This window comes from Drosophila kikkawai, chromosome 3L (assembly GCF_030179895.1).
Source record: "Drosophila kikkawai strain 14028-0561.14 chromosome 3L, DkikHiC1v2, whole genome shotgun sequence".
In the NCBI taxonomy this organism is placed as follows: Eukaryota; Metazoa; Arthropoda; class Insecta; order Diptera; family Drosophilidae; genus Drosophila; species Drosophila kikkawai.
The window spans coordinates 21,356,691-21,382,885 of NC_091730.1; the positions used below are offsets into that span (position 1 = coordinate 21,356,691).

At 40.5% G+C, this 26,195-nt stretch overlaps 1 protein-coding gene across 6 annotated transcripts in view; it reads left to right on the forward strand.

Moving 5' to 3' along the window:
* The window catches only part of Rbp6 (RNA-binding protein 6), a 189,796-nt gene that overhangs the window by 80,705 nt on the left and 82,896 nt on the right, over positions 1–26,195 (forward strand). For all 6 annotated transcript variants that reach the window (XR_011444878.1, XM_017173055.3, XM_070285382.1 and 3 more), the window contains 2 exons: positions 4,563–4,647; positions 7,221–7,262. Coding sequence is in view for 5 of the 6 variants with exons in the window: in XM_017173055.3 (XP_017028544.1) it covers positions 4,563–4,647; positions 7,221–7,262 (127 nt within the window). In the remaining variant the exon portion in view is untranslated. The remainder of the gene's footprint in view (positions 1–4,562; positions 4,648–7,220; positions 7,263–26,195) is intronic.

Sequence of the window (26,195 nt, forward strand, 5' to 3'; positions counted from 1 at the left end):
CTCTGCCCGGCCATTCCCACACACCGTCATTTGCCTATAAAATGAGCTTTCGGTTACAGTTTTGGCTATTGCCTCAGGAGGGGGGCGGAATATCATCATCTTACCTACCTGTCCTTGTCCACCTGATCGCTGGACATATGCTGGGCGACTGGTAATATTGTTATCTGCTCCCATTACGGGAACAGGACGACGCACACACACTCGCAGATACCCAACCAACACCTGGATGAGGTGAACTTTGACCGTTTTGGTAACTCATTTAGTTAGATTATTTACGGTAATCCAAGACGCCAGCCACAAGCCAACCGCCAACTTAACTGCAGACACTCTCTGCTAGTCTTTACCGTTGCCAGCTATATTCCCTGATATTTTCCCAGCCCTTTTTTTTGTTACTATATATACATATATATGTGTGCACACAAGTATGAGTATCTACGGGCTAAATACATGCAAGTTGTTTTGCTAAATTGTGCGTAAGCTCGGGAGCGAAGCAAGAGTATCTTTGGGAAAGTTTCTCAAGCTCCAAGCTCTGCCATGCCAATTCAAATAACACTTTTATTTAGCTTGTGCTCCTTTTGGCCGTGTTCTCGGTCGGTACGTGTCTGCGGTGTTTGTGTGCTGCTTGCTACATGATTGCCACGCCCCCTTCCCCTTTTGTTGGCCCGGCTCTCACCTGTCGCAGCTTGGCTCACCCTTTTCAGCGGCCCGAAAAAAGGTAGAAAGGTGAGTTCTCGAGGTGGCGGCATCCAGCAACAGCAGCAGCAGCAGCAGCATCATCCTTGGCTGCTGGCAGCTTGTGTGCGTGCGCTCATTAGCATTCTGAAACGGCTTTATAAAATTCAACAAGCAACCCAAGTTGCATGTTCTCTAGGAGGGGGAGGGTTTGAAGGGGAGGTAGGTGGGCGAGCTGCCCACTCTGCAGGCCAGCCCTGAAAAGCCCCCTCACATTTTCTTGTCAGAGCGGCTGCATGTCTCTGCTGCTGCCCTTGTTGCTGTTTAGTTTTTCACTCTTTGTTTTAAATTGCACAGGGGTAAAAGTAGTATTTAGAAATTTAGAAAATATTCAATGAGTTAAAAATATATATATTTCTCTTAAATATATTTCTACTAAGATCTGGGAGTAGTATTGATGACTTTGGACCTTACCAATAGGATCTTCAATACTTTTGTAATTCTATTTTATTTATTATTATTTTATTAAATATTTATTGTTAACTCTTAAGTTTTAAACAAACATTACATGTTTTGGAACTTTCTACTCTAAGAATTTATTGCTTACATTTTCCCCTGACTTTTCCCAAGCTTTCTCTCCGTGTATCTGTGTGTGTTCTTTCATTGTTGTTGCCTCACACACACACACAGGCACACATTCTGTTGTTATCCTGAGCACTCTACCCGTCTCCTTCTTCTGGGGGGCTGGCCATCTCTATCTGGCGTGCGGATGCTTGTCTGCCTCGAGTTGCATAAATTGAATCTGAATTTGTGAGTAAATTGCACACAGGAGACACATTATTTTTGAGTTTTGCCTTTTAAATTTGTGGCTTTTCACTTTGAGCTGCCTCCCCTACAAGGGGGAGGTAAATTGCAACAATCTCTGTCCTCAACTTTGTGGCCCTCACTCACTCTCTCTCCCTTGAACGTTCGGCAATTTTGTGTGACCCACTTGAACATTGGATTGGAGTTACGCCTACTGAACCACTCGGCACCATCATTTTGCACCCCCTTGAACTACACGCCATCTCAGGGCCCCACAGGGCAGAGCCGCCACCCCCTAAATCACCCATTTAAATCAATATTAATAGGTGCAGCAGGCCTCTTTTTCGCAAATTGCACATTGCACAAATTGTTCGTCTATAAATACGATAAAATGTTTATTTAATATGTACCAGACCGTGCCAGCTGTACAGGAATCCAGGGAAAGCCAATGCCAATAGCAACAAAAATCGGCTGAAAGGCTTGCTGGCTGGCTGGCTTGAAGGCAGGACAATAACAAGGAGCAACAACAAATAATGACTTATCCATGGCACGTAGATGGGCGGCGGCGGCCGGAGAGCAAGGACACGGGGCTAAATCAAAGACACTGGCAATCCTGGGACATCCTTTTCCATATGCAAATTGTTTTTATAAATTTGCAACAAGCAATTGTTGTTCTCTCCAGCATTGTTTGTCGAATAGCAATTTGTGTGGAAAAGCCGATACAATATAGCCCGAGAATGTCTAAATGGAAAGCAGCAGCAGCACCAAAATATTGGGCATGGATAACATTTTATAGGGATTATGAGCGGAGGTCAGTGTGCGGGGTGTGCAGTAAAGTAAAGTCTCACCTAATCCGGAAAAGGATAACAAATACCAAAATATTTTCCCTCTTAAATTTATCAAAGGGAAACCCCCCTTTAATTTGTAGCCACAAAGCGTAATCCTTGTTTATAAATAATTGCTCTTCAGTATGCAATAAAATTTCAATGAAACAATTACTTGTCTGCATTATCTGTTTAACTTTCAATTACAAATGATTTAACTGACAAGTAAATTGTATGGAAAAACGCATACAATAAAACTGTATGTCAAAACGGGGCCATCAGGGGGTTGCGCCAGGGGGCCATAGCCTGCTATCTGTGCAAACAGGGTTAATGCAGTGCAGTGGGAGTGGTAATGTGTGGTTGGACATTACCGAGAATTTCTAGGACACGCATGCATTAAGTTAACTAGCTTGATTTTACAGGATCTAAAATCATAACATTTTCACATGCGAGATGAGCTTGCAGTTAAGCACACATGGCTAGTTAATTGCCAGAACGTCTATTGCTTATGGTCAAGATTAAAAGTTAATTTAAACTGTTAAATTTTAAACTAGAGCAGGTCAAGAAAAGGTCAGACCATTATGAGAGATTATTTAGTCGTTGTAGAGTATTTAGGTATTAATTTGGTTGTTATTTAGAAGCATTTCAGATTATTAGTTGCTATAAATTTATTATAAAGTATTTTTAAAATTATATATCTCAAAGCTAACATAGACTGTATAGAATGTATCAGTTAAGTTGCATTGAATTATATTCTTTACAATTTTCTGTAATTTTGTGTCTTATTAGTGTATTTTTGGTGATATAAATTGTAATGTTTAAGCTTGTATGAAAGAGTCTCTATGTCATTCTTTCCTTTAGAATTATCAGAAAATATTCATGTCTGTCTCTTCAACGACTTTAATTAATATAAACAATATTCTTTTATATTTATATTATTAGACTCTATATATTTTCTTCATACAGTACAACTCATACTTTATAATTTCCGGCCTCATTTTTCATAGTTTTCTGTGGTGATTATATATTCTATAATAATTAAACTCTGCTTAATATTATCTTTAATTTGTTAGACTTTTAAAAGCATTAAAAGCATCATTAAGCATTTCAACTTCAAGTTTCTTAATTTCCCTAAGAAACACAGCCAGCTTGACCAAGTGGGAATGTCGTTTGTCTCTGGTCAGACACATACCTGGGGATATACAGCCAAGAATACCTGCAGGGGCTGTTGTTTAGCTTCTAGCTCTTCTATGCATTGACCAGACGGACCCATGCTTGTACACCATGTACATGTTTGACTGGGTTTCCATTCCGATTCTGATTCCTGAGCAGCACGACCTTGCGCTGCCAGGGAGTGGAATCAGAGCCGTAACAATTGCCACAATTGCAATAGAATCGTCGTTAATTACTGGCTGTGCTTGCGGTTCTTGCTGGTCTCGGATTGAGCGAGGGGGGTGGCTGGTTAAGTGGGTGGTGGGTGGTTGCCAGGTTGGGTGGCTTTGGGGAGGCTTGTTGGTGGGCTTAAAAGAGCAAGACAAATACGAGCATGTGTCTGGGGCTGAAAGAAGAAGTTGCGCAGCATCGTTAAGCGTTGCTGCCAAGTGGCAAAACTCAAATAAACATAAACGTGCACACACACACACACACAGAGGCATTGAGGGGTGTGGCCAAATGGGGGGGCTGACAGCCGCAGCCAAAATCTCTGAGCTGGTTTGTTGTCTTTGGCTGTGCTGTGTCTGCCTCGCCTGGCTAAGACCCGCCTCTCCTCTCGTTTCGTTTCGTTGGAAGACTCATTAAAATGCAGTGCGAGATAATAAGCATTTTAATTAAATATTTAACAAGAATAAGTTTATCACAACACGAACACGACAGCGCGAAAGAAAGAGACGGGCCGAATGTAATGGCTTGTAAGCGTCTGCCGTTAGCGGCTTCGAACAGTTCGGAAAAGGGGCATTTGTGAATGGGGTTAGGTGGTACTACCCTATACATACAAATATATATATATGTATATATGTACATTCTCCCTGGCATCTTTCTCTGTCTTTTTCTGGCAATATTTTGATGTAATTTGAGCGCCTAATTGGCGCACGTGCTAAACTGACGATGGCAGGTTCAACTTTGGTCCGGGCTTGCCTTGGTTTCCTCGTCCTCGTCCTGGTTCGGGTTCAGGTTCAGTTACTTGGCTCCTTTGCTTGTGCAAATATTTGCAGAACTTCTCGCTAACCGTCTCCTGTTTACATCTCCTTCCAAATCTACTTGCAGAGGCTTCGGCTTTGTCACATTCAGCGATCCAAATAGCGTAGATAAGGTACTCACCCAAGGCACACACGAGCTGGATGGCAAAAAGGTAAATGTTACCCCGAAACGAAACTTTTCTCCCCCTTCCTTCTCCCTTCCTTTTCTTTTTCCTTTTCATTTTTTTGTTTCCAAACAGAAAACTCCACTTTAACTATGCAAAATATTTGCCCAAAAAAGCAGCGCCTCCGTGAAATTCATACACCGCTTCCCTCTATTGACAGCAATTAGAAAGTCAAAGCATAACAGGCCCTGGCTAAAAAAGGCCTGGCAAAAAGAGTGGCCAAAAAAAATTGGGCCCTAAAAGTCAAACAGTTTTTAATTATCTGATGTGACAGGAACATCAAATGAGCTGCAATGTATAATTTTTTGCATGACGAGCAGTTGATGAAATTTTGGTAGCTAGAAATTTCATTAAAGGTAGACTTTTCGCCTTTACAAAAAAATTAATAAATAGTTGACCCTTTGTGAGGATACAAAAAATAAAGTTTACAATCAATATTTTTCTCTTTTAATATTAGAAACAAATAAGAAGATACCTTTGATGTAAAAAAAGTTTTCTTTTATTGAGTATCAGAACTATGACACTGTATTGTGGAATTCTTTACTTAAAGTATTTTATTTAATGAATATAAATCTTTAAATAAATGAATACAACTTTATAATATTTTATAAACATATCAAATATTTTAATACAATTTCTAAAACTTTTAGAAAAAAGTGTGACCTGTCAATGAATGAAATTAACAATAAAGTGTCATAATATCATAATTTTACTACTTTCACAGATTTGTTTTATTTGTTTAAATAAATAAATTTTTTGAATTACTAAAATAAATACAGTTTTTTTCAGAAATTCCAAAGAAACTCATTTTAATTTTTTAATAAGCCACTTCTTTATCTCTTCTTGGCTTTTCAATTTCCTACTAAGATTTTGCACAGGAAATAGGCACATTTTTATCCGTTTAATTAATCAACTCCATAGAGCTTCAAACATTCCGCTGTATAAATACATTTCCGACAGTGCCTTCCTTCCGCATTTTCTATACAGGTGGAAATCGCATTTGATTAGCTGGCGGCGGCAACTACAGTGGAAATTCTGTAATGATATTCCGCATGCATTACGCATACGCCGCATTGGCATTAGCCTAATTGAGTGAAGCTTCGCTGTTTGGCTCCATCCGTTTGTCCGTTTGTCCAATGTCCATCCGATCATCCTTTTATGCCTGCCAACTGTAAATAAAATGCGCAGCCAGCATTTATGTGTAATTTTTTGTGCCGCTGCCTCCAACAATTTTGTTTGTTTCGCAAACTGCATTTATATACGTGTAATGTTTATATCTATAGATGTGGGGGGAACAAATATATACAGGACACTGGAAAAAAATAGTACCACTTTCAAGAACGTAAAAAGAATGAAAAGAGAACATTTTTATTAAGTTTTTGTTGAGTTTTCTTTAGTAAATATTAGAATTGGGCAACAAAATATGTTACCTTAGAAAGAGCTAATTCTGTTTGTTAAATTAGTATAATAACTTAATTGATTCTTTTAATATACCTTAAATTACCATTACTTTTGCCTGTGTACATTTTCGTCTTGCTGACTTTCCGCTGGTCATGGATTTTCGTGTTTCCGTTTGGCTGCACAGCCACGAAAAACGAAACGAAACCGTACGAAACGAATTCATTTCATTTCGTTACGGTTTTTCGGCCTGATGTGTTTCAAAAAGGCCAAAAGCATCGACAACATCCTCCAAAATGTTTCGGCACTCAGCGCTGATTAGTTTTAATTTTAATCTAAAAATCAATTTCCCGCCATGCGGCTGCCCTTGTTTTTCGTCCTGCAAACAGGAAATCAACACGGCGAACGGCAAGCCGCATGTCCTGCCTATCCTGTGACAGATTTTCCACAACCACATCGCAGTGTGTGTGTGTGTGTGTATGTGTATGTGCGAATTATTATCGCCAGAGGATATTGCGTTGCTTCCTTGAGCCCCACTTTGCACTGGGTGCTCCTTCATTGGCTTGAGATAGTCAGGATAAATGCAACAGCAGCACTTCAGCTGCCAGGATTTAGTGCCACCCTCGTCGAGTGCGCGGTCCCTGATTTTTTATATTTCAGCTGTCAAGCCGAGCTGTCTCCCTGCACTAATATGAAAGCCGCAGCAGATGGAGTCACAGAAGAGAGAGTGAGAGAGGGAAAGCTGAAAAGATAGACCAGGCAAAAAAAAATGCTTAAAATTGAATTTTTATGATTTTTAATTATTTTTAATGACGCTGCTTATTGGGCAGAGAAGCTGTTCGCTTTTTCCCCCCCATCCTTATGCTCCTTACGCCCGCTGGCCGGGCAATTTGTTACGCGTTAATTCGTGCGTGCTCAGCTTGAAGTCGCCCACTAGCACAGACACCACCCCCAAGGTCGCCCGGCCACCCATCCCACCGCTCCTCTTGGGGCAATTTCATTTAATGTGCAGTGCAGGCTTATGCAAGATTTATGCCCGGCTATTAATATGAAGAGTTGTGCGAAATGTTCTTTTCATTTAAATGTCATTAAGCATACGATTTCTTTTCGGATTTCCCCATCGCCTCGCTCTATAATTCTCCATTTCTCTCTTTCGCCCGCAGGTCGATCCGAAAGTAGCTTTTCCGCGCCGTGCACATCCCAAGGTAAGTTCCAGGGGAGAAGAGCCCGAAAAAAAAAATATACAAAAATATATTTCAACAAAATCTGCAAACCAAAAAAAAAAAATTAAATGAACTTGAATATTTTCAAATCGAAAACTGTGATACCCTTGCCCTGAATATTGAAGAAAAAATGTGAAAATAATCGCAGACAATCTTGTTACAATAATTCGGATACTTTAAATATATTAACTTATATATTAAATTTAAATTTAATGTGGATATGACACTGTACTGTCACTCCAGTGTGACCATGAACTCTTGAACTCATAAAAATGTCAAGTAAACTTCACACTTTTTGATTTCCAATAAAACCTTCTATAAATATATTTAAGTTTGCCTTTTTTAAAATATATAATCAATTTAAGATTAAATTTAATTTAATAATAGAGCTATGCTACAATATTTTTAATAAAGTGTGACCATGATCTCTTTCCTCAAGAAACTTTCCTAAGAGAAAGTATCTCCAAGAAACCTTCAATAAATGTCATAACCCAAATTAACTAAATAACTACATCAGCTACATTTCCCCGACAATTATTATAACTATTAAAACAATTGTCATTAAAAAACATTCATATATCACAGCAAATTCGTGCCCAGAATCTAATTACCTCAATCAAGGGTATGCAAAATGCCGAAAAAAAGACCAGCAAAATGCCACCAAAAAATGATAGCAAAAAAGCCGAAAAAAATATTTCCCATTTTCGGGAAGCACTGGGTGTGTGGTGTGGTGTGGTGCGAGGTGTCCTTGCAAAAGGATGTGTCATAAGTAGCAGTAAATGGCAGATGAAATTAAAAACGGAAGATGACAACAACAACCACCGGAGGTTGGAGGGGCTGCCAAGACGAAGCGAAGATAACTTTGTGTCTGACAGGCGTCGCTTGCTTTGGCTTTCTACAGAGGCAGCAACACCATGTAGCCACCCAGTCACCCTTACCTCCCCCTCTCAACCACCTTAAACCACCGCTCTTAAAGTGATGATGACAACAAAATTTCGGCAAAGGCGTAGGAGAAACTGCTGTGAACTGCTGCTGTCTGCAGCCATCGTGAGCCACACGCACATTTTGTTGTTAGACAGCGCGTTACAAATGTGCCTCTGTTTTCGGTTTTTTCTCTGTCCCCCTTTTATGGTGATATACCCTTTATTCAAGAGAAGGATCCTTTGAATTATATGATAGTTTTATGCATAAATAAGCGTTTAATAACTTATTGCTTTTGGGATAACAAGTAACTGGTTATAAAGCCTTGCTACCTTAGAAATTTTGTAGGGTCTGGGTTTAACTTTGATAATTATCATAGTTATTGTGATTATAAAGAAAGATTAAGAAAGAAAGATGAAGAATATCTGTATATACTGACTGATCTTGAAAAAATATTCTTTGTTTACTCTCCTATTCCTGAAAGCAGGTACAAGAATATACTTCTTAAAGAAATGTGCTGCTTTCACATTATTTCTAAAAATTATTTACTATATTTAATATAGATTATTTTTAAATAGATTATTATAGAACTTCATCCCAGTCAAGACCAGAATACTTTATTGTTTTTCCTTTTTATTTGATATTTGAAATGTATTTCCCACTTCGACGTGTTTGACTTTTTCCTAAATTCGACTGAACAGCTAACCGCAAAAGCACACCAAAAATACGCACGCAAATGGCACCTAAACACCCGCACACTCTCACACCCTTACAGCCCTACATATGCATATAAGACAAGGAAACTGAGCCAAGTCCTGCCCCCCCGGATCCTTTGCCCTCCAACTGCTGGCAGCTCTCCTTGGAGCTATATATGCGTGCTTATCAACACGCAGCTGATTTCCGTTGCTATTCCAGAGGCGCGTGCCTCCCAAACACGCCCCTGCCCCAACGGAAGTGAGGCCTCGGAACCACCCGAGCAGCCCGAACAGCAGCCAACAATTATTTACGTAATGTTATTATTATAATATTTTTTTAAACGCATTCTCACTGGATTTGCGCGGCGTTACCAAGAAGTAGACAGCCGCAAAAAAGAAGGAGTCAGTGTTGGCAAGTTGTCCTTTTTTTTGGAGAAAGAATGGTTACCAGAGTTAGATGGTTGATTATTTAAAATAATATCTATATAGCATTCATTTTAATAAAATCTTCAAGTAGAAATGATTAATTATTATATTTAATATTTGATTTTTATTAAATTGTATTTTAATATAATTAATTGCTTGATTTCGCAACTTCCTTTCCCTAAGAATGTATTTTAAACATTTTCATATATTCACTATTGCCCAGCTTAGTGATAAAAAGCTTAATTAATAAATAAACTAATGAGCTCAGTTATTAATAAATTTATTATTTAAATTATTAATTAATTTTCTCTTTATGCCACAAGTAGGTCCCTTTTTTTCAAATATGACTTCTTGGCATCACTGCAAGGACCCCCAAAAGTCGGGTTGGGGGGCTTGGCTTAAGGGCCAAAAGAAGGCAAAGGAAAACGGGGCGACAAGGACTGCCGGGGGGCGTGGCTAGGACGCTGGCTATGCGGCATTTGCGAGTGGCTTTGTGTTTTGCCGGGGATCTCTGCAGCTACGCGCGAATATCCTCTCGCATATTAAAAGGCGTTTAAAAACATAAATCCAACGTCTAACGGCTGCTTATGAAAATTACGAGGAAAAAATGACTGACAGAGTGGGACAGCAAATGGGGTATAGAGCGAGATGGCGGCAGGCTTAGAGCGAGGCAAATGGCAGGGACACCCAAAGGAGTTTTCCTACGCAGGACGGTGATGGCGCAAAAAAAAAGATATCTTTAGAAAAAAATTGCAGGCGACATCAAAAGCAACAAAAAAAAAAAAACAGGGAGCCAGCAAACGAAGGGGAAACCTCCTCCCTTCATCGAGAAAAAGGAGAGGAGGAGGAAAGAATGATAGGGAGGACAATTTCTCGCACCGTTTGCCAGGACCAAAAACGAAGGACCTGGCTCACAAGGAAGGATTGCCCACAAAATGCGGCCCAAAATGCTTGCGGTTGCAGCGAAAGTTAAGAGTTTTTAAAAAAGAGCGTAGACGTAGGCAGTTGGGCGAGGGGTTTTCCAGGGGTTTTTAGCCCATCTCTGGAAGGAGTTTTTCCCGGGGTTTTTTGGGGGGGAAAACGGGAAGATACATAATGAAATGAAGCATACTAAATGACGCTGCTAAGTTTTCGCTGGGACACTAATACAGGCAGACCTAAAGGCACTTGAAAAAAATTAACATTAAAATGGGGAGGGGTTGCTTTTGTTTTAGATTTATTTTTACAGTTTATATTTAGTAATGTAATGTAATTTTAAAGGATTTGAATATTAACATAACATAGACTAGGTTATGCAGCTGTTTTTGACATTGACAGGGTCTTCATTAGGACCCTGAAAATATGTAAATATATTTTAAAAATTTATAATTAAAATGCTTCTTTAACTCCATTATAGTTTTTCCATTTTACCTACGCCTGGATACTTTTCCGCTCAGTGTACTCGCACACACACACACGCATTCAGTGCCATAATGAAATGCGAAAAAATGATGATGATATTTTTGGACCATAAAATGCAGATGAGCCGACTAAGCAGAAAATAGTGTGGCAGCCGGAGAAAAGGGGACATTCTCCGCAGGACGGGATTCGGGGGGAGGGCTAAGTAGGCCTCTCCGCACCACCCTCTGCCACTTTGCCCTCATGGTAGCACTTTCCCTTCGGCTTTTTTACACATGTCGCAGCGACAGGCTTTACTCTACTCTCGCTCCCCCGAACTTTCGGCTGGAGTTAATTTCTTTGCTTTTTAAGCGCTCCTCACCATGAATATGAAATGTGTATTTGTGTTAGTTATATTTTTGGGGCGCTTCTGTGGGTGGAGAGTGGGAGGACTGGCATACATATGTCATGTAAAAAAGTTCACTCTTAATGTGCAAAATTGTTGGCGGACTAGGGCCATAAAAGTGCATGGGAATAAGTGAAATGGATTTTTGGGCTACGCTGTCCTGTCCCACATATAAGTGCGCCATAAAAAAACAGGAGGAATTTTTGCAGAACGGTCCAGGGCAGCAGATATAGTTTGAACTTGGCTAGGATTTATGACTGTTTGCTCGGAACAAAAGAAAAGCGGAACGAGGACTCGGCTTCCTTATTCCTCTGGAGTGCGTGTGCTGCAAAAAAAAAAAAAAAAGTCCCAGTCCCGAAATCGTTGAGTTGGGTAAATCCTTTAATGTCGAGTTGAGGTGCGTACACGAACAGGTCGTATAAGTATAAGCCATAAGTGGATTATATACATAGATTGGGTTCGGCGTTGGCCCGGCTTAGACCGAGTTATTTTATCAACTTGAAGGCGAATAGTTATGGGCTAAATAATAGTCCTGCACATTCAGTGGGAGGTCCTTTTGTAAGGCATTACTAGGGCGAAATTTATTCAGTTAGTTATGATAGGTGACTTTGGTAGTAAAGAAAACTTTAAAAAGGGTTACAAATGTATTTGTAGTGGGATAATGAATTACTTTTAGTTCCTATATATTTTTAAGCAAACTTTTAAGCAATTCATATTTTAATTTAATGCTTAAATGTTCGGTTAACAGGTATTCACACTCGATCAAGCTCGACTGCTGTTCTCTTAATTATTTTCCAAATAAAGCCATCTTAACCTCAAGCCGCCATGCAGCTTTATCATTTTTTCACTTTTCAATATAAAAATTAATAATTTCTCTGTGGTATTTTCCACGGCCACACTCCATTGAGTTTCCCCATAAATTTCTGAAATCGCCTGCGATTTCAATTTAAACGCAAACGTATTGTTTCGTTATATATGTTATGTCCAGCAAATACTTCTAGGTAAATTAGATGTGAACTGTTGCTCGGGTCATAGATTTCCCAACGAGTAATACTTTCCAGCCCATTCTGGTGGATTTGGTCCTGTGACAAATTCCTGACCAGGCGCAGACATCTTTTTCATTCGAGAGGAGGGTCCCCATCAATGGCAAATGCTGTGTGTCCTGGCATCGTTTTTTCCATTAAATTAACACGCTCGAATGTGCCCCTCACATGGCTCTATGTGTGTGAGTATCTCTGTGGGTGTATCTGTGAGAGAGAGAGAGTGGAGAAAGCAGGGTGCGGGGTAGAGTTGTACACTTACATTGTGCAAACTTTTCTAATTTAAACCGGCAGTTTCAGTCAATTGCCACAGCTTACCGCTTTCGACATGAGTTTTACTTTTTTAGTACCTTCGGGTGTGCGACGGATGCGATGTTGGCGCATTTCAGAAAGAGACAGCAACTCACAGAGAGAGAGAAGAAGAATTACTGCGGAGAGAGGGGAAGATTTGAGACACAGAGAAATTCCAATACATTAAAAGTTGTGTGAATACACTTGGCAGAATCCATTATAACCGAACCGAACCGAACTGAACATGAAAGCCGGGCCATAAATCTAATAAATACGTGTGTTTCTCACCCCTTTTCGCCGGCTTCCGGTTCCGCCTTCGACGAACATCCGACCTCCCGCGTGCAATAACTTGTAAAATATGTAATCAATCAAGATGAAACAGTCGTCGTGGCAGCCAAACTATGTCGGAAGTATGCGTCTGACTGCAGTTTGCTGGGGACTCGGGGCTCGGGACTCTGGGGCGTAGGGGGTGCAAAAGTTCAGGGGTTGGGTCGATTAATTCAACTTTCTGCTGCAGACAATGGCATGTGAAAAAGTCAAAAAGTTGAAAGTGCAATTTTGTCGTTATTATTTTACATTTACAACAAAAGATAGGGAGAAAGCGAGGAGCATAGCAGCAGGAGCAACAGCAGGATCTGGGGAACCCAAAAAAAAAAAAAAAACACAGACACACACACACACAAAAAATAGTTACTCAACTATTTTATGCGACGGGCGGCACGCTGAGAGTCTCTGCAGTGTGTGTAATTGTCAGTTAGTTGGCGCTGTCAGTCCGAATGTTGAAATTAATTTATTTCAATTGAAGTTGAACTTTTGCGGCGTTATTACTTTGCAAACTTTCGCCGGGCCACGCATAATAAACGAGTGTGCGTGGGAGCGAGATGGACCTAGGCTGCAGTCGCCGCCAGGTGCTGGGATCGCGCAAGAGCCATCCTGTTCTGTCCTGCCCACTTTGCATACATATTTATTTAGCTTTTGCCAAAAAAATAATCAAATTGCAAAATTGCAAGTGTTGCCATCAAACTCAACGTCAACAAACATCATCTGCTCTGGCTCAATCTCTGGATATATAGTACAATATATATGTCTAACTCTTTCTCGTTGCGATTCACCCCTCTCTTTCTTCGATTCTTATATTTCATTTTTGATTTTTCTATGCCAATATTCGTTGTCTGTTTTCTTTCTTGTTTTTTTTATAACTTTTGGACTGTGAGAGCTAGGGAGAAATGAAGGTGAGCTTTTCCTTTTTTTTTGGAGATTGTGTGGGTGATAGATACCTTATATATATATTAGGTATATATTATATAGGGAGGGCTTGGCAAAAGGACACGACAGGTGCCGCTGACGGCTGCGCTGATAATTTGTTGCGAGACTTCAACATTTGCAATTGGCAGCCGTTGGACGTCATTGATAGTTATTTGATATGCATATTCCAAATGTTTGCTAACTTAAAAAAAAGGAAATACAGGTGGCTGAACACAAGAATGAATATCTGCAAAAAATTCTTGATTAATAAAAAATCACGCTAATGATGCTGGTACAAAGCGGGGCAAGGAAAATGCAAATAAAACATTTCAAAGTGAACAAGGTGTAATTTTCAGCATTTTTTTTTTTTTTTGTATAATTTGTAATAAAAGCAATTGTTTTATAATTAAATTAATTATAAGTTATGGTTATAGGTGTAAATAATATTTTATTTTAATTTTAGAGGTTAGTTTGTGCTAAAAAAGCATGGTTTTCTTAACCAAACTTAAATAAGAATCCTTTTCCCAATACAAAAAAGTTTGAGACACTTTAAAATTTAATTAATCCAATTTGAAAATATGTAAATATATTTTTTTAATCTATTTAAGCTTTTGTCTCTTTGTTATAAAATAATCTTAATCCTTTACTTTCTCCTTAAGAATCTATCTACCAAAAATTGTCATGTTATTTTTTCTACAGCTCGTTCTTGCTTGTTGAATTGAAAATCCTTTTCACAAAAACATATCTATAAATTTTAATTTCCTTCAAATTCAAGTTTTGCCCCCTCAATTTTCCATTCAATTTCCATTAGAATATACACACTCTCCCTTGGATCTGATTTTTGCCAAGTAGCCAAAGTGTGTCATGGCAGAGCTTATGAACTTGCCACCCGGAGTGTTATTGTTGTTGTTGTAATGCCTGCCTTTTAAACTCGAATCAAAAATCAAAATCCGCACCAGCTACAAATGTTAAATCCGCAAATAATTGACAAAGTTTAGGCATAAACGTGGCTCTGTCTCTGGGAAATTGCTGAGGGTATGAATGTGGCCTGATGGGGCAAGAGCAAGGGGGTGGAATATTCAACTGTGGGTAGGTGGAAAATTTTGGGAGAAGGGGTGGGGTGGCATTGGGGCTGACAAGAATGCTCTGTGTGCCGGTGTGTGTGTGAGTGCGGGCCAACTTCAAAATATGTTGGCCACAAATGGCAAAAGTTTGACAGGTAAACGGAATTTGGATAGAATATCTGTGTACACACAAGTGTGTGTGCTGTGTGTGTTTGTGAGTTTGAGGAAATTTTCGCTAGCGGAAAACCCCTTTCCCAAATGCAGAAACCGCTGGAAACAGCTGCGACCGTCGGATACCGGGGATTCTGGATTTGTATACGGATTTGGCTTTGGCTTTTTTCGGCTAACCGGCTAGCGGCCAAAGCGTTTCAATATAGATACTTTGTCTATCTGTGCGGTTCTAGTTGAGCGGGCGGCCATTTATGTTTAATGAGATACTTTTTAACAGCCTCATAAATGGCTATGATAACCACTTAATGTCGAAGGCAACGGGAGAGGCAACAACTGCGGCAACAGCAACAAGAGTGGGCCGAGCGAAAACAATTTACATATTAAACTTGCGCAGAGCTGCCAGCCAGCCGCCTGTTATCCTCATCGCACATCCTGCGAGCCTCTCGTTCGCTGCTGCCGCATCCTTCGGCGTGCGAAATATGTTCGCCTGCGGCGCATTCACTTTAATTTGATTAAATTTTGAACATTTTCACGTAAAAGTTGCTCCTTTGGCTCGGCTGTTGAGGCTTCACGGCATCGCTTTTCCCGCTTTTCCAACGCACAGTGGTTTTATATATTTTTGGGCCATCAAGCCGGGTTTAATTAATAACTTGAGAATTAAGAGAATTATATAACTTAAGTAAGGCTTAAATACAGTTTTATAATTTTTATAAAGATTGGAAACTGAATTTCTGAACATCTATCATATTTTCTTTTATAAATAGGTTCCCAAAAACTCCTCAAGATCTTCTTTATAAAATATTTTAAAACCTTTTCTTTTCTTGAAATATTCTAGCAGAAAATGTATAATTTTAATCATAAAACATATAAATATCTGTTGAAATATTATAACCCTTTCCAATTTACCCACCGTGCCTTGTGCTCTCTCATCTGTGCTGGATGGATTGGATGGCTCTGGTCTGGTCTGGCCTGGTCGGATCGGGTGCTCCTGGTCTCCTTTCGTTTCGTTCGGTTTGGTTTGGTTTGGTTGCTCTGGTTGGACCTCCTGCTGTCTCGAAAAAAGCTGATGCCACCTTCACGCTCAGCTGTTGTCTGCTTGAATTTATCCCTGGGTATATGTATAAGTTAAATAGTTTTAATACCCTGTGAAAGTACGGAGACCGCAGGTGGGGGGTCGAAGATTGAGGCTATCATATAAGCATATCATATAAAGGAATATAACATATTTTTATGACTATTCAATTCTCTCTAAACACCTAATTTATGCTTTTAGAAACAGCAATATTTACACGTAATTTTAAGTTGTTAAATATCTTACGAAAGGTAATAAGAGGATGAATATTTTAAAGAATTCCTGCTGATTAAAGTTTTAGAAAATGTAACCAGTAATCTTAAGAAATTTAAAATAAATTATAAAACATCTTATAATTTATATACTTTTCTTTAAATACTAAGTCTGCAGCTTTTGAAGTTCTTCTTTAATTTAAATTAAGCCTCTTTTGAATACATTTTAAGCCCCCTCCCAGGTAATCAAATATGCCGCACTCTCCACTAGCTAACTTATTTCATTTGAGTATTTTGTAGTTGTAGCTGTATTTTATAATAAATAGTTGTTTAAACTTTCGCCTACTCGAATGAACGAACCAGCGGCTCTCCCTTCTCAGCTCAGCCCTTATATTTGGGCCAAAAGAGATGTTTCCCACCAATGTGGTTGCTTGGTTGGCTATTGTTGTTGTTGCTGCTGCTATAGCTGCTGCTCCTGTCCGGCTCTTCAACTATTTTTTATGCAATCTGCTGTGGCTCTGCGAGTTTTCACCCCCTTCACACACATCGAAGGCCCCCGAGTTGCATTGTTTTGCTCCGTGTGCCGTGCTGTGTTTCCTTTTGTTTTTCGCATACACTTTTTGCTGTATTTTTATTTTTTGTCTGTTTGCCATTTCCTCCAGAGCTCCCTCTCTCTCACTCACTCTCTCTCTCTCTGGCTGCAGCCGCACATAGTTATGGCCACGATTTTGGCTTTCGGTTATGTGCACTGAGATTTTCCTTGGCCTTGTTTTTCCCTCTCTCTCTCTCTCGTCCCAGCCGGCAATTGTTTGCAGCTCCTTTTGCTGGGAGTTATCCTTGCCATTGTTGCACAGGTTGCAGCAAGTCGGGGGAGTTGAAAATTCTCCAAATTAATTCGCATCATTTAAATCACAGAGGGAGTGAGAGAGAGGTGGCAAGAGCAAGGACTCCTTTCCCAGAAGGCCGTAAAATCGAACCAAGCTAAGGGGGGCGCAGCCAAAAGATTCGGCCAGTTAAATTATGGCCCACATTGAGCCGGGGCAAACGGACAGATAAACAATAAGTAACTGTGAATTATAGCGGCCATTACTTTGGGGTCCTTTTGTTGTTTATGGCAGGACAATAATTAGGACAAGTCCGAGTGGGCTAGGGACCTTCTGGAACGTGTGAGTTTTTCTCGCTTTTCCTCTGTGTCGATTGGAAAATTGGTTAATTAGGGGTCTACTCAATTTCCCGGGCCCCCCAAAATGCGGAATATATATATTTTTCGTTGGGCCTCAACAGTTGGCAAATCGAATGGGATTCACCCGAAAACTGCTGCTGCTCTCCCAACGAATTCCCCGCTCCTGCACTCCTGTCTGCGTAAATTGCTTATGAAATTGACATCGAAGCCTCGCCTGTCTGCCGGAAATGGAAACAGCGGTAATGACGAGGCGCACACACTCACCCTCTCCGGTACACCCGGTGATACACACACCCAAAACGCTGGCAGTATAACCCACATAATTGGCAAATCACACACATTGATTTCACCGTGTCCTGGCGTCCTCGTCATCATCCTTATTGCCGTTGCTGCTGCTCCGGCTGCTGTTGGTGCTTTTGTTGTTGTTTGCTGGTTCAATCGCTCACTGGAAACCCCAACCAGCAGGCTGCTCCACCCTCTCAGCCATCCACCACATCCGACATCTGCCTAAACAGGAGGAAGAGCGGTGGCAAAAGCGAAAAGCTGCACTCGGGAAAATAGTTGTTCAAGTTTTGCCTTAAAATTACTTTAAAGAACTTCCAAAAGGTGTAAGTTCTTTATATATCTAAGATATTTAAGTTACAAGTCTCCATAGTTACAACTTTTCCCTCAGTGCAGCGAGCTCTCTTGGCGCTGCTGCAAATATTACGTATACGTAATTTAAAAGCAACGATACCAAAAACGCCAGCTCAGTCGGAGGTCGCTGAAGGTGTATGCGAGCGAGTGTGTGTCATATGGGGCATCATTAATAACATCGGGGCGTAAAGCAGGCCAAGACAACATCATTATATCGGAGCCCGAGCTGTGACTTTGTCTATACCTCGGCCTTAATTTCCATTGTTTGCCAGAAACAGAGAAACGCTGGGGCATTGGCATTGGCATTTCCCAGCCGCTTGATCTTAAATAATTAGGCAGACTTCAGTGTCTCCGGCAGATACAACTCATCAGCCATCTACCCTAGGCAGCATCATCATCATCATCCCGGGAAAAGCAACCCCCTCGTCGTGGGGAAAAAAAGAATTTCTTCATTGCTGTAATTTATAACGTTCACTTGTCATTAACAGCCATTTTAATCGTCTAGCGGGCAGACACATACAGACCCATAATGTGTATAATATGTGCTCCCGTTCTCCGTGTGTACGTATCCTGTTGTGGCATTTAAAGCGTGAAAATATTAATTTATGGGCCTTTTAAATGAACCCCTACCCGCCGTGCTCGTGGCCGTGCCTCGGTGCGCAACAAATTGGCAATGAAAATGAAGCAATAACTGCGCTGAGCAATGAGATAAATATGAAAATAAATACTTAGCGCTCAGTGATAAACACTGCGTAAATACCACAATAAATACCGCGGTAAATACTAAACGGCGGGGTAAATGCATTCACAAATCGAGTGATTAAGTGCCCGCTCAATTGGATTTTATTCGTGCATCGATTTCAGCAGCTTCACAACCGGGAAATATATTTGTGCACCAATACAACTTACCGGCTAGTGCAGAAACTCATGTTTCGCCCGCTCCTCACTGCCTTTCAATGCGAGAAACCCGAAATCTATTTATGCCCCGGCTCAAGCCCATAAACCACAGCCAAAATCCAGTGGTCGTCGCATTTAAGTGTCTTGCCGAGGGTTTTGGGCGGGGGCGGTGGTAATAGTGCTGCGAGAAGGGGGTGGTTTTGTGGGTGGTTATTCAGTGCTCAAACGAAGGTTTCCAAGGGGAACCACAAAGCAAATTCGCCCGCCGTAATCTGCACTTGGAGCGCGTATCTTAATAAACTATTAAATCAAACGCAAGCCTCAATGCACGCAAGCTCACAATTACACCTTAAGAAAAATCAATGCAGAATTAGAAGATAAGAACAAAAAAAAATCCTTGAAAAAGCCATAAGAATCTCCTTGAAAAAGGGCAACAAAATCTTATTTATCTTTATTTATAATGAATTCTATGTATTAAATATATTTTTAAACATTTTTGGTTCGGTGTACAACAAAATTCCCTCACACAAACACGAGTATATTTATCGAGGGGTGCCAAGAATTTGAAGCTGTTCTCCTCTTTAAAGCCCACATATTCCCCGTTTCTCTTATTTATAAATTCACCAAAAATTTTGTTTTCTTTTTTGTGCTCCACCACAACTCTGACTCTATATGTATGTATAAATACGTATAGTATAGTAAATAAATAAATGAGTTATATGCGCGTTCACATTCACATTATTCTCCATCCAGTGGGGATTTTCGCCACCTTTCCCTGCGCCCCTCTTGGCTTCGACTACCCGTTTTCGGCTCTTGTCCGGTCTGATTTCTGGTTGTTTTTGTTCTGGCTCACAGGAAACCGATAGGACATGGCGATTAAGGATATTCCAGGAAGCCAAGCCGGACCAGAGCCGGAGCCGGAGCCGAAGCCCAAAGCGTTTTCCATTTCAATTGAATGGGAATCGGTTCTGGAAATATTTTGCTGATGAATAAAAGCGATCTTTAACCCATTTTCTGTCGACTTTCAATTGATTTGTTGTATTTATTGAACACACATTTCCCTTTATGGACTTTAAAGAGTATTTAACATTTGTACAAAGGTGTTTAATAAGAGCTAATGGGGAGTGTATTAAATATACAGAAGTTTAAATAGAGAAATTTCTTAAATATTTCAAATCACCTTTTAATTTGTGGTTTTAAGTAGTCAAAATTGAAATCTCAAAGGTAATAATTGTATTTCTTATAGGCGGAGGACTATATTTTCCTTGTCCCATTTATGTTCAAGTGAGATCTCCGGCGATCTGAAGGTGCCGGTGCCCTGGGGCACCACACGCCAGATACCCCTGGTATATAGTTACATATATATTCCCCCGATTCTTCGCTCTCCTACCAGCATCCCCTACTGGCTCGGCTGTCGTTATTATTTATGTTTTGTTATCCGTTGACCAGAGCGTTGGCGCTTGTTTTTTCCACACTCACACACACATGCCTCACCTATTTTACGATAGAATGAATATCTTGTGCTCTCCTGTTTCCCAGCAGCTACTCGCCCCCGACCAGCCACCCTTCCTGCGATTGTGTGTTATAGTAGTTTTTGCCACAGTATTTTTCTCTAAGCTTGTGCGAGTGTGCGGCCTGCCTTTCCCCCACAGAATTTCCCCGCAGTTTTCCTGGTTCTATGTACTTCCGTTTTGTAGTGAAAAGAGCTTTGCGTGTTGCGGCATCTCTCTCCATTTTGGCCGGGCTTGTGCGTGTGCTTGTTTGTTGCTTAGAGAATTGATGGCAAAAGGATGTGTGTGATTTTGCTGTTTTTCTGCCAGTGTGCTGGTGTGTGCGTTGGTATGTGTGTGCCGCTTCTGGCCACAAATATCAGCCGAATGAAGTGGCATTTGCTGGCGTGGTTTAAAGCCAAGAGCGCGGCGTAAGCTTTTAACAAGCAGAATTGCTTAAATGTGACCGGACTTCCAGTGGAGGATTTCCAACAGAGTAACTTATTCAAAACCTTGGAATTTATTTAAACTTGCAGGGGTCCTAGTAAAGTCTCTTTTACTCTACTTACTCATCAAGGTGTCATGGAAATATCAAGTTTAGTCTTAAAATAGTTCAAGATTCAGTACAGTTTGAATGGAAAGCCAGAAACTTAAATCTTGAAGCTCATTATATATGCGATTTTTGAATCAATATCAGCGTGAAATTCAGCTTGAGCAGCATATTGATTCCGTTGGCATTCATCATTTCTCCTTGTTTATCTATGACTGCTTTTCTAAGTGATTTTAGTTCCGTCTTCCGCCTTCCTCCACTCGCCGCTTAACTCTCCCTCCTTGCACACTCACATGAACATAAAATAATGTTTTTATAAGTCTGTTTGGAGCTGCTCGATAGCGCAATTTGAGAGAGGGGAATCCCAGCCCCAAACGCTTCTCTACTCCCACCGCCCAGCAGCGCTTCCCATGTGGCATTGTTTGATCTGGCTTCGGAGGCGGTGGAAAAAGGCAAGCAAAACGTCCCAGCGGAGTCGTCAATAAATGCGATAAAGCCAAACATGTTTCATTTGCAATGGCCAATGGCTGCCGCCTCAGCTTACCCCGGTTTCTTGGTCCCAAGTCTTGGCCCCCTTTCATCTCGCACACATCTTGCATCCATCCATACACCAAAGGCGCAAAAAATCGAAATTAAGAATTGTATTATATTTCTTGATTTCCACGAATCCCTGATACCCGGTAGAACCATTTCTGTCAATCTCAATAGCCATATATAAGTCAAAATCGATTCATTTGGAAATAAGGAATGCAAAGAGATGGCTGTGATATGAGGTAGAATGAGCTATAGAAAACATCTACTTAAGAAAAAGTGTTTTTAGCCCTTTTCCCCCCTATATTTATCATTTTAAAATTAAGCACTTCCACATGTACCTAAATTTAGAAGTATTTTAATAGAAAACCCCACTCGACTCGTGTATAATATATATTCTAAGCTCTCTTTCTTAGCTATAAAGTCATAATTGGACATAAAAATCCCTTAAATAGTGGAAAAACGACTTACAAAGTAACCAAATTGTGGAATTAGCCACGATGTGGGGTCAAAATACACCTTATATACCCTTGCAGTCAACGCTTTGCTGGGCATAAAAAAGCGAGCGCAGCCAAAAACTCATAAAATTGTGCGTTGAGCTGCGCTGCGCTGAGAAAAGCCAAAGGGAAAGGGCCAGGGAAAGGCAAAGTAAAGCCAAGGAAAGCAAAGAAAACCAAAGGCAACGCCAAACGGCATTGGCATTGGCATTGGCGTCATCTTCAAGTGTTTGCCACTCGGCTCAGTTCAGCTTGAGTCGATTCGCCTCAGCTCCTGTGTGGATTTTGACCCATAATTGACTTGTACACATGCCAATTCCCCAGCCGATAGCCGCCCCTTCACGGACATTTTCCCCACTGCCACTTTTGCTGCGTGTCCTGGCGGCGTTATGCGGCCAAGTTTACAATTTATCCTCGCACCCTGCCCCACCTGCCACTCGGTCCACTCTATTCACTGGTCTGCGGCCTTAAAGTCCTGCTCTCTATCTACTTTTGGCTAGTTGTTGCAGGCCGGAATGGAAAAGAAGGAAAAACTATTGTGTGTGACATTTTTAATGCCCCCGTAGCTATCATTAGATGGCGAACAAAAGCGACGACCGGCGAACAAAGGCAATAGAAATAATCAATACAAATTTTATACCTCCGCTCCGTCGCTGCCCTGCTCTTTGTCCCCCATCAGATCCTGCACACACACACACAACAATGAAATACATTACAAATCAATTGCAATCGCTCGAAAATCGGCATGCGAATTTCCATAGACGATGTCTGGTGTGGCCGTGCGATTGGATTGGATTGGCAGGGGTTTTTGGGGCGAGGCTGGGTCCCGGGTCTGGGTTTGAGTTTGCGATTGGGATTGGGTTGGATTCGGTTCGGATGCACTGCTATAAAAAAAGTGCATATTTTATATTTAATATTTTATATAATAATTGAATATTCTATATTGACAACTCTTGCTGATGAGTTTTCTTAAAACCCTGATCCTACTTTTCTTACTACTTCCATGCCATATTTCTCCAGCTACCTTCCTTAAGGACTCCCCATGCAAAGTAGTTCCACCAAAACTACTACTTTTTTGTAGCTTAGAAAGAATCTACCAATTGATTACCCATTTCGGGTGATATTTTCCCTCGGTGTGACTGGCAAGGGGCAACATTATTATCATCATCAAGCGTACAAAGTTAGTGCCGGCGGGCTTTTCGGCGACGGAGGGAGATCGGATGAGAGCGGTGCCAGGGGGGGGGGGGGGGGGGGGGAGATGGAGTAGGTTGGTGCTCCAAATCGGCAAATGAAACAAACCAGGATTTACATGTACACAGTTATTGCTGCTGCTGCTGCTGCTGGTGCTCCTCCACACACACACACACTCGTAGGAGTCCTTATGCGGATGTGCATGTGTGTGTGCAGAGCATTTCCTTTGGGTTATTTTCCGGGAACAACATTTCATGGCACTGATAAAGCTGCCATGGCAGCAGCCTCTGTCGCCGCCGACTGCGCTGTCGAGCCAAGGGGAAATCCAATCAGCGAGCCTGCGCCGCGAGAGAGTGAATCTCTTTCGCTCTCTCAAATGTCCTGCCTCTCGCGTGAGTCCTTTTTCGGCTTGAGCAAATTTCCCAGCTGCGAGCATTATTCGCATGTCAGCGAGGAGCAACAGCAACAACCATTGCCCCGGGGCCAACAAAATATTTGACGCAAGCGGATTGTAAGGATATGCACACACATACGTATCCTGGAGAGCATCGCTGACACTATGGGAGTGTGTGTGTGTCAGTATGCGAGAGAGCGGTGGCGCGTGCACTCCAGGCAATGTCAAGTTGACACTTTCACCAACGCACGAGACACGGGACACACGACGAGGAACAACAATGGAGGAGAACGGGAACGATGACTACTGCTGCGATGGCGATGATGACGATGATGATGATGATGGCGACGAGCATGGTGATTATTATGATGCAGATACGGCCCACTGATGATGAACGCTCTCGTGATAAAGCTCGTAATGAGTGGGCATTTAAGTGATGATGAATTCTTTGATGTTCGCTCACTCGTTCACGATTTCTATGGCGTTACAAGTTGTTGTCAACGATTATTATTTTGATAATGGATAAGGGGTTACATTATCGTGATTATATGGATGGATATCTTGATTAGGAGGATCTTGAAGGACTTCAAACAAAATATTATATATGCTTAAGTATAATAAAGTACTAATTAATAATAAATTACTGATTACTGATTACTGATATTCAAAAGGAAAGTTGCCTTAAAAGTAAAATATTAAAAATAATTCCAATACTGCAGAATAAAGAAAATCAAGGACTTGTTAAGGATTATTTATAAATTTTTATATCATTAAGAAACTATGAACAATTGTATAAATATATAATTAATATAAACAAATTACAAGCCCTCTTTAAATGAGAAGTCAAATAAATAATATTATTTAAATTAAGAAACCTATCTAGACAATGTTTCTTGTGGTATACCTCTTCTTCCTCACCTGACGAATGTTCGTCAAAGGGTTAGGTCTCACCTGGAAACATGGGCATTATCCTTTCCGTAGCCCTTCGTCGTCATCGTCGTCATCATCGGGACATCAGCGACACCCTCTGCAGAGGTTACATGGACATTCTGCCGACTCGAATCGCTATTGTTGTTTGTTTGCGCCATTGCCAGGACTCTTCTCCCCATCGCCCATGCTCCTGGCTCTTCCCCGTCACTTTCCTCTCTTAGGTCCTGGCTCCCTTCGTTGGCCCTTCGCCTCTGGTCTCCCTTGCTCCAGCAAGTTGCGGGCCACCCACGAAAACAAACATAAAGGTGCAACAATGACGCGCGTGGAGCACCGAGCTCTCTCTCGCTTTCGCTAACTCTCTCTCTCTTCCGCTTTCTCTCCCGCTCTCGGTGGCGACTGGTATTTCCTTCTCTTGATATCCTTGCTCTCCGTTGTAGTTGCAATGAGAGTCTCTCTCTCGCTGTTAACTGACTTCTCCTGCCGCTGAAAGTGAATGTTTGGTGAATGTCTAAGATTTTTGTTTGTTTGTTTTCGATTGCAACATTGTTGGCGGGCCGTTACTGGCTTAGGGGCAGGTGGCAGGGTAGTAAATGTAATGGCCTAAAGCCAGGAATCACTGTTGAATTTGTTGCATTGAGGAAAGGTGAATTGAGGTTTGCACAAGTATATTTATAATTAAGATGGAATTTTCTTGATTCAAAGAGTAAGCAGTTAAAAAAAAAGAAATATATATATATTAAGGGGACCGGAAAATAAGTAGACATATGCACATATATTTAATGTAAATAATATATCGCGATATTAATATTAAACATTTTGTATTTGGTTTGTACAAAACTTTTATTTAAAAGTATTATTTTGGAAGTTGAGCTAGATTTTCATGATGTTTTATATTTTTTAATAATAAACATGAGAGGAATTGGAATTCTGGAAGCCGAAGTTGGTATACACTTTCTGGTTGCAATAGGATCATGGGATCTATTAATCATCAAGCCAAAAGTTTTAGACTTTTTATTAGATTTACAAATCAGCATATAAAATTTATAATTTAAAGTCTTAACCATTTTTAAAATATCACAAATTTTGATGCTATAACCCCTGATACAATTTGGAAATATTGAGTTTTTATCTAATGGACATGGATGGCCTAGATCGATTCAACTCTGTATGCTGATCTACAATAAAAAATGTTTTGAAAAATACTTTCTTACTGTTGTCCAAGCTTTTGATTAATATTATATTTTATAACAAATATATGTTAGCTTTTATTAGGTATTAGTTAGTTAATACTACATTTAACATATATTTATTATAAAAATGTTTAGGAAAGCTTTGAAGATCATCTTAATAAGTTTGTCTGTTGGTTTTTCGGGAAATCTTAACTATAGGGTTCTTGTCAGGTATACAGGTAGATTGCTGTTAACTAATTTAATTTATGTCATGTTAAATCAAATTAAGAAATATAAATACAAAATACATAAAAAGAATTCTGACTTACTTTACTTTAAAAAAATATATAAAATAAATATATATAAAATAAAGTTGTATTGGTTTATCAACCAATCTAAGGGAATTTCTCCCAATAGCTCGTATTGTTTTTGCAGGGGGAGTTTTCTCTCCCATTCTCCACTTGTACGAATTTCTGCTGCTTGTGCCTCAGCTGCTTATCCTGGCAAACATTTAGCAGGCTCGACAA